Consider the following 9,313-nt stretch of genomic DNA (forward strand, 5'->3'; position numbering starts at 1 on the left):
CTTTGAAATGGAGAGGCTACGAGGATGATGAGGGGGCTGGAGCATCTCTCCTCCAAGGAGAGGCTGAGGGAGCTGGGCTTGTTCAGCCTGGAGAAGAGAAGGCTGCGAGGGGACCTTAGAAATGCCTCTAAATATCTGCAGGGTGGGTGTCAGGAGGACGGGGCCAGACTCTTTCCAGTGGTGCCCAGTGACAGGACAAGGGGCAACGGGCACAAACTGAAGCAGAGGAAGTTCCAGCTGAAGATGAGGAAGAACTTCTTCCCTCGGAGGGTGACGGAGCCCTGGCCCAGGCTGCCCAGGGAGGCTGTGGAGTCTCCTTCTCTGGAGATATTCCAGACCCGCCTGGACGCGGTGCTGTGCAGCCTGCTCTGGGTGACCCTGCTTGGGCAGGGGTTGGGCTGGGTGTTCCCCAGAGGTCCCTTCCAACCCCGACCATGCTGTGATTCTGTAACTTCCAGCCACGGTCCAGGGGTGAGCTTTTGCTTCCTCCAGCTCTGGCCCCCCACCTGAAACACCTCATTTGACTCGGGATCAGAGGCTTTGGAGTTTTTCCCCATTTTCCAGTGTTTCCTAGCGGGGAACTTCGACGAGGCGATGCTTCTGTGGAGTGCGCACAGCCCGTTCGCAGCCTGATCGCGCACCCCCTCCTCCCCGGGGCGGGGGAAATGAAGCCCTTGGCTGCGCTATCTGGATTCCTTTGCTGAAAAAGGGGGAGCTGCTCTACCCAGCAGAGCAGCTGAGGCCAAAACTGCCAAGTGAGCGACTGCTGCCTGGTACTTGGAGCAGGCGGGGTTGAAGATTGCCGACCATTCCCGGCACCACAGGCTGCCTTCCCGAGCGCTCCTCTCCGTGCAAACCAAACGCCTCCCAGTCGTCATCCTCTGGCAAAGAGACTCGCTGCCTCTACAGCAAGAGCTCAGATATGTCCACATTGGAACTCCCCTTGCTGGAAGCTCTCGTGTCTTTTGAGACATTCCTGAAAACAAACGTTCGTTGTGCAAGTGTGTTTTATTACCTCAAAGCATTCAGGTAAGCAGGCGTTTCTGTAACGGCCGTGTTACGAGCGCTACGCTTGCACTACGGTCACGCCGCCGCAGTTATATCATGGTCGACAGGACGCTGGTGAGGGTGATGTCCCCAGCGATGCACAGCTTGGTGATCTCGCTCAGCTGCTTCTCGCGGAAGCTGTACTGCAGCAAGTGAGCGTCGTTGACCGCTACCTTGAAGTGATCCACCTCGCAGAGGATCTGGAGCTGAAACAAAAACCCCCAGATCAGCCCAGGGAGAACCAGCTGGAGAGCAGCTCTGTGGAGAGGGACCTGGGTGTCCTGGTGGATGACAGGGTGACCATGAGCCAGCAGTGTGCCCTGGCTGCCAAGAAGGCCAATGGCATCCTGCAGTGCATCAAGAGGAGTGTGGCCAGCAGGTCGAGGGAGGTTCTCCTCCCCCTCTGCTCTGCCCTGGTGAGGCCCCATCTGCAGTGCTGTGTCCAGTTCTGGGCTCCCCAGTTCAAGAAAGATGAGGAGCTACTGGAGAGAGCCCAGCGGAGGGCTACAAGGATGAGGAGGGGACTGGACCATCTCTTCTATGAGGAGAGGCTGAGGGAGCTGGGCTTGTTCAGCCTGGAGAAGAGAAGGCTGAGAGGGGACCTTAGAAATCCTTATAAATATCTGCAGGGTGGGTGTCAGGAGGACGGGGCCAGACTCTTTCCAGTGGTGCCCAGTGACAGGACAAGGGGCAATGGGCACAAACTGAAGCAGAGGAAGTTCCGCCTGAAGATGAGGAAGAACTTCTTCCCTCTGAGGGTGACGGAGCCCTGGCCCAAGCTGCCCAGGGAGGCTGTGGAGTCTCCTTCTCTGGAGATATTCCAGACCCGCCTGGACGCGGTGCTGTGCAGCCTGCTCTGGGTGACCCTGCTTGGGCAGGGGGTTGGACTGGGTGACCCACAGAGGTCCCTGCCAACCCCCACCATTCTGTGATTCAGTGATTTGCTCGCAGAAGAAACTTTGAGCCACGGGCTCGAGCAGGCTGCCGGGCTGCCAGCCGAGGCCAGCCCGGTGGCATGCGGGCGAGCTGGCGTGGCAACTCTCAGCTGCAGAGCCACGGTGCCCTTTGCCTTCCCCCAAAATCCAGCCATACTCTTCCTCCTCCGTGTTTTCGCCCCGAGTTCGTCCCTCCCCGTGACCGTGACTGTCTCCAAGAAGCAGTACTCCACGGCTCACCCAGCGAGAGCTGCGCTCTCACCAAACGTGAACCCACGTCGCGGGAGGAAAAGCTCGTGACGAGAGCTTGGCTTGCTAGAACACTGCCCAACAACTGCTGCAGAACCAGAGAGTAAATAAGGAGGGTTTACTAACAGATGGGAATAACAGAAAGGGGGAGAGTTTGTACCCCGGGCAGCGGGACCTGCAGGAGGGTGAGGAAGCGCAGGGAAGGTGCCGCAGCCCCGGGGTGCTGGAGAGCCAGGGCAGCACCGCCGGGAGCTGATGCTGTGCAGAAGCATCGGGGTCCTTACAGCGAGTCTCCTCACACAGCCCCGACCAGGCCCTCCCAGTGCCTGCAGCAGCTCCTGGCACACCGAGACTGAGTTTTTTGGGGGTTTGTTGTTACCTTGAAGGGTTTTCCGGCTTCAAATGGAAACCTAGGGGCTGTCCTCTCCTCCTTTCCCCAGTTATTATGGAACCTCGAATTGCAGACGATGACTTTCCTGTTGTCTTCCTTGAAGCGGGGGTTAAAGTGGAAGGCAATGTCGTTCCCTTTCTTGAAATCCAGTGAAAATCTGAGAAGACAAGGCCGGATTAGCTGCTTTATTCTACAAAAGCCCTGGCTTTTGTTACGGGGCTTGCCAAAAGTAGCAGCGAGCGGGCAGAAGAAAGCCACGGACCCTGTTAGGCAATGACAGGGCGTCTACACATTTATTCTGCGTAATATTTGATTTTACACCAGGCAGGCGTTATTCAGGGACAGAAAGCAAATTCCAGCCCCGCTGCTCGGCCCAGCAGCACCCCATGGAAACCCCCCCACCCCGGGTGCTGGACACCCCCAGTACCTGTCGGGGTTGGGCTTGACAGCCCCCGTGATGGTTATGAGCATCCGCGGGACGAGTCCTGCCTGCAGCGACAGCTCGAAGGGGACTTGCTGGGAGACAACAGGGGTTTGGTGTTAGCCAAAAAAGCACGTCCAAAGGCTTGGCCACGGGCTGGCTCTCCATGTGACAACACACTGGGGCAGCCCCAGGACACAGCCACAACCCATGCCACCCCCCAGGTCCCTGCCATGGCCAAGCAAAACCGGGCACTGAAAACACAGAGACGCTTATAACGTGATGGAGCCATTACCATGGGAGAAGCCCCAAATCCATGGCCACTGGGTGGGTGTCCTGGGGCACCACAGGGCCCTGGTCCTGCCAGTGCTTCAGGGAATGCTCCAGGGAATGTTCCAGGTGCTCCAGGGAACGCTCCAGGTGCTCCAGGGAATGCTCCAGGTGCTCCAGGAAATGCTCCAGGTGCTCCAGGAAATGCTGCAGGTGCTCCAGGGAATGGCCCCTGTCCTGCTGGTCTTCCAGGATGCGGCCCCGGCGCTCCGGGATACGCTCCCGGTGCTCCAGGATAGGTCCCCGGAGCGCCGGGGTACGCCGGGAAGCCCCCGGGAGCCGGTGGCTGGTTCCCCCAGCAGGGCCAGCCCTGGGGCTGGGGGGCAGAGGGGTTCGGGTTGGTGCTGGTGGGCAGAGCGTCGGATAACTGGGGACAGAGAGGAGAGCAGGACGGTTAGGTTAGGTGGGTGACGTTAATGCTGGGGTCAGGTTGAGGCCCCCAACACTCAGCTTTCGTCACCTACAGCGGGCGGGGTGAGGGCCCAGGCTGAGGTTCCCAGTAAATACCAGTAAACACCAATGTAACTGGATCGGATTTGGGGAGTCGCGCAGGCTAGCGAAGCCATGTTCCCAGCCCTGCCAAAGGTCCCCGCTTCAAGGCAAGGCAACAATGAGAGCCCCACAGGTTATTCGAAAGAAATCCATACTTACGGAGAAACCGCCTGACATTTTTCCTAAAAGAAAAAAGACAAAAGGACGCGTCAGTCGCTTTGAACACACGCCAGCCAAAAACCAGACATGTCTGAGAAGAGCTACAGTTTGAAGCAGCAACAGGCTGGCCTCGGGCTGCATCAGGGGAGGTTCGGGTTGGATATTGGGAATAATTTCTTCGCTGAAAGAGCCGTCAGGCATTGGACCAGGCTGCCCAGGGCAGTGGTGGAGTCCCCATCCCTGGAGGGGTTCAGAAACTGTGTGGATGTGGCACTTGGGGACATGGTTTAGCAGGCACGGTGGTGTTGGGGTGACGGTTGGACTTGGTGATCTCAGAGGGCTTTTCCAACCTGAGTGATCCGTGATTCCGTGATCGGTACGTCCTTGTTGCGTACCTACCAGGCAGAGCCGACAGCGCCGGTACCGCAGAACGAACCCTCGCCTGATCCCTGCGGGAGAAATCCAGGATCACCACCACGAGCAGCCTGACCGGCTGCGGGGCTGAATCCAGCCCGACCACCCTCCAGACGAAATTGCCGCCGACGCTGACGCGACGCCATCGTTGAGCTTACAACACTGCTGGAGTCGAGTGGAGATGGGGGACCGGGCCGCGGGGACCCGGTGCTGCTCTGCCCCGGGAGTTCTCGTGTCCCTCCAGCCTCTCCACAGGTTTGCACCGGGTTTTTGCTCCCAGGGAAGCACCAAGCAGCATCACAGACCTCGTATGGAGACCTTGTCATGGAGACCTTCTTGTGGCCTCCCAGTGCTTAAAGGGGCTTACAAGAAAGATGGGGACAAACTTTCTAGCAGCGTCTGTTACGATAGGACAAGGGGTGATGGTTTTAAACTGAGAGAGGGGAGATTCAGAATGGATAGAGGGAAGAAATTCTTTAAGATGAGGGTGGTGAGACCCTGGCCCAGGTTGCCCAGAGAGGCGGTCGATGCCCCATCCCTGGAAACCTTCACGGCCAGGTTGGACGGGTCGTGGAGCACACTGATCCAGGTGAAGATGTCCCTGCTCACTGCAGGGAGTTGGGCTCCATGGCCTTGGAAGGTCCCTCCCAACCCAAACTATTCCCTGATTCCATGATTCCAAACCACGGAGCAGCCTCCTCCTCCGTGACCCACAGGTCGGTGTGGAGCTCTGCGTCTGATCTACCCACAACCCGCCCGGGCCGGGTCTGCTACGCTCCCGGGTCAGGGGGAGCCATCCCAACCTCCAAACACTTTTCATGCAGGAAGAAACCCCCAAGGGCCGTGCCCTGAGCAGGGCTTTCTGCCTCTGGCAAAGCCACCCGCAGGCAGCCCCTCGCTGTCACCCCCAGGGGGGTGGCGGCAGCACGTGGGGGGGACACGGCCACCCCCCTGCCCTGGGTGTTGGCGCGGGGCTCCGGGTGACACCCGCACCCAGGCGGGGGGAGGCCTGGGAAGGTGAGAGGAGGGTGGGCACCCATGGGTGGGGGTCCCCTTGGCCCCCCAACCCATCCCCGGGGGGGACAGCAGGTAAAAGCTGCTTTACGAGGCCACGGCGAGCGGCTCTGCGGCGGCAGGGCCAGACTCCTGCCTGCCTGTGGGAACAGCCGAGGCCCTGGGCTGGGTTCCTCCCATCAAAGAGGGCATTCATAAAAGAGGGGAAAAAAAACAAAAAGGAGAAGAAAAAAAAAAAAAAAAAGGAGAAGCAGAAACGGGGAAAGAGAAGGAAAATTCCAAATTGAAAACAGAGAAGGAAAATGCTCTTTTAAAGCAATATTCGCACAAAGGTCACGCAAACCCGGCTGGGCAGCCTCAGGGCTGACAAAACCCCAACTTCTCACGACCGGCACCGGTTTTCACAACCGCCTTCCCCGCAGAACACCCCCCCTCCCCAGCCCCGTGGTTTCTCAGCCAGCCATAGAATCCGAGAATGGTCAGTGTTGGAAGGGACCTTAAAGATCATCTGTTCCAACCCCCCTGCCATGAGCAGGGACCCCCTCCACCAGCCGCCCCCGCTGCGCAGCCCACAAAACTTTTATTTGCCTTCAGGTATTTTGGTTTTTTTCCCCCAAGCTCCTGCAGAGCTGGGTCCAGCCCGCCGAGCCACAGGTCGGTGGCTGCTGATGGCTTGTGCCGCTCCGGCGAGGGGCAGAGCTGAGGGGCAGCCCCAAATCTTCCCCCCCGGGAGCAATTTTCCTCCCTTGTGCGGATTTTTCGCTGCCTCAGCCCCGGCGGGACGGCGTGGCAGGAGTCACCCGCCTCCCTGCCGGGACAGGGACGCCCAGTTTGATATTTGCAACCCGAAGGTTTGGAAAACCCCCCCTGTTCCTCGGCCACCGAACGCCGAGCTTGGAGCCCGTCACCGCCCCAGTCGGCTCCGGCCGGCGATCTCTCCGCTCTGCCCTTCGCCGGTGCCCCGCGTTTCCAGCGCCATTTGGGCTGCCGAACCGGAACCCACCCGATCCCTGCCCCCGGCAGCTCCCTGCGCTCCCACCCACCCCCAGGAGAAGCGCCCAGCGCAGCCCCCCGCAAAGCACCCCGAGAAATCCCTACAGTCACGCGAAGCGGGAGAACCTCCAGTTGGGAAAGAACTGGGCGTTCTCTTCCCCTCGGCGCTGTCTCCGCGGTGACTTTCCGGCTGTCCCCAGCCTCCCACCCCGCTCCCACCTGGTTTTTGGGGCACGGGCAGGGCCCCCCCCGGCACCCCACGAGCTGCCGACAGCCCTGCGGCTCCTCCACGCTCCCACCCGCGCCCAAGCGCAAGGCGACGAGCGCAGCCCGAGCCCTTCCTTCGCCGGGCGACGCGCGCCGTGACCCCGCCGCTGACCCCCCGGCTCCCGCTCGGGACCCCCGCGGGTTTGGTGCCCACTCACCCGCGGCTCCGCAGCTCGCTGGTGTCGGGGCTGGGCGGCTGTGGGGTTCCCCCCGCGCGGGGCGGGACGGGGCGGGGAGCCGGGAGCTGCCGCCCACGGGGATCCTCGCCCGCAGCCGATAGAAAACCGGTTGGACTACCGAGCGGTGACGGCACCGAAAACCAGTTGATGTCCCTCTACTGAGCGGTGACAGTGCCAAAACCCAGTTGATGTCCCTCTACCGAGCGGTGACAGCGCCGATGGGCAAAACCAGATGGGGCACGGTGGGGCTTCGGGGGTTTTACGCCTCGAGCGGGTCGGTTTCCGCACGTCGGGGGTTTTCATTTCCCCCAGAAGCTCAGTAAAGCACAAATTCGTTTTCAAATTTGTAACATTTTCTGCTTCTCTCCAGAGAGTGCCGAGAAAAAAAAGCAAGCGAGCACCATTTCCCTGTGGGTCGAGGGCGAATCGTTTCCGTGTGCCCCACGGGCTGCAGGGGTTAAGGGAACAGCGGTGAAAAAGGTGTGGAATTGCGGAATTCTGCTCTGCTGCATGGGGCTGGCGGGGGAGGGGAAGGGAGGGAGGAGAAGGGAGGGGAGGGAAGGGGAGGGAAAGAGGAAAGGGGAGGGGAGGGGAGAGGAGAAAGAGAAGAGAAAGAGGGAGGGGAGAGGGGAGGGGAGGGGAGGGGAGGGGAGAGAGGGGAGGGGAGGGGAGGGGAGGGGAGGGGAGGGGAGGGGAGAGGAGAGGAGAGGAGAGGAGAGGAGAGGAGAGGAGAGGAGAGGAGAGGAGAGGAGAGGAGAGGAGAGGAGAGGAGAGGAGAGGAGAGGAGAGGAGAGGAGAGGAGAGGAGAGGAGAGGAGAGGAGAGGAGAGGAGAGGAGAGAAGAGAAGAGAAGAGAAGAGAAGAGAAGAGAAGAGAAGAGAAGAGAAGAGAAGAGAAAGAAGAGAAGAGAAGAGAAGAGAAGAGAAGAGAAGAGAAGAGAAGAGAAGAGAAGAGAAGAGAAGAGAAGAGAAGAGAAGAGAAGAGAAGAGAAGAGAGAATTTCAGCTGCAAGAGGCCTACAATGGTCCCCCTGCTTGACCATTCAGGGCTGACAAAAACTTAAAGCATGTCATTAAGGGACACACAATTTAATTTGTGCCATTAAAGATGTAGAAATGACTTCTTTAAGGCAGTGGCTGAACTAAACGGCTTAGCTGATGCTGCAGCTGAGAGTGAAAAAAGGCAAAAATCAGTCAAGTTTAGTTTTAAGGAATTTTAGTAGAACTTCTTCCAGCTCCTATCTGCATATCTGAACGCTGGGCTCTAACAGCAGGCGCCCTCCGCTCTGCTGGGGCACTGGCCTGGGGTTCAGCATCCCTCAGCTTCATGCAACGCCTGTCACGGGGCTTCAGGTCAAACCTGAGCGTGCAAAAATGCCGCAGGGCGACGAGCGAGGCCAGGGACGCCCGAGGGCGCGGGGTGCTCCCTCGGGGAGATGCTCCCATGGGGGTGTGCCAGCCTTCCGCAGCCCCCGAACCTCACCTCAAGAGACACCGTGACACCTCACACCTCGCTCCGCTCCGCGTCACCGGAGCTGTGCCCCACGCCGTCGGACGCGGCGGCGGGGCGTCTCGCGTTTCCAAGCTTCTCCTCTCTGGACAGAGAGAAGAGAGCAGCCGGGGTGATCGCCGCAGCACCGAGCCAGCCAGGCAGCACCTCACAGCAATCGCCTCTCTCGCTTGCGGCGTCGCAACGCCTCGGAACGCGCTGCTGCGCGGCCCAGGGCTGGCAAGAGCCAAGAGACATTTAACGGCAACCCAGCAACGAGGCTAGAGATGAGCTCATCGGCTCCATTCCGCAACCGGCTCAGGGATGGCCCAGGACCTACATATACATATATATACACACACACATATATACATATATCATAGAATAATAGAATGGTTTGGGTTGGAAGGGACCTTAAAGCTCGTCTGGTTCCAAGCCCCCTGCCATGAGCAGGGACATCTTCCACCAGCCCAGGGTGCTCAGAGCTCCATCCAACCTGGCCTTGAGCACTGCCAGGGAGGGGGCAGCCACAGCTTCTCTGGGCAACCTGGGCCAGGGCCTCACCACCCTCATGGGGAAGAATTTCTTCCCAATCTCTAACCTAAATCTGCCCTCTTTTAGTTTAGAGCTGTTCCCCCTTGTCCTATCCCTACACCCCCTTGTGAAAAGCCCCTCTCCATCCTTCCTGTCGGCCCCTCCAGGCACTGGAAGCTGCTCTAAGGTCACCCCGCAGCCTTCTCTTCTCCAGGCTGAACAGCCCCAGCTCCCTCAGCCTGTCCTCGTAGCAGAGGTGCTCCAGCCCTCTGATCATCATTGTGGCTTCCTCTGGCCCGCTCCAACACATCCATGTCCTTCCTATGTTGGGGGCTCCAGAGCTGGACGCAGGACTCCAGGTGGGGTCTGACGAGAGCGGAGTAAAGGGGCAGAATCCCCTCC

General features: G+C 59.6%; 1 protein-coding gene across 1 annotated transcript; it reads right to left on the reverse strand.

Moving 5' to 3' along the window:
- Positions 1-998: 998 nt before the first annotated feature.
- On the reverse strand, positions 999-6,898 carry LGALS3 (galectin 3). The gene is made up of 7 exons (XM_075425871.1): positions 6,871-6,898; positions 4,424-4,473; positions 4,025-4,047; positions 3,339-3,740; positions 3,050-3,138; positions 2,611-2,779; positions 999-1,253 (listed from the first exon to the last, which is right to left on the reverse strand). The coding sequence occupies exons 3-7, from the start codon at positions 4,040-4,042 to the stop codon at positions 1,098-1,100; spliced, it is 834 nt and encodes a 277-aa protein (XP_075281986.1). The 5' UTR covers positions 4,043-4,047; positions 4,424-4,473; positions 6,871-6,898; the 3' UTR covers positions 999-1,097.
- Positions 6,899-9,313: the final 2,415 nt, after the last annotated feature.

This window comes from Opisthocomus hoazin, chromosome 7, assembly GCF_030867145.1.
Source record: "Opisthocomus hoazin isolate bOpiHoa1 chromosome 7, bOpiHoa1.hap1, whole genome shotgun sequence".
Classification (NCBI taxonomy): Eukaryota; Metazoa; Chordata; class Aves; order Opisthocomiformes; family Opisthocomidae; genus Opisthocomus; species Opisthocomus hoazin.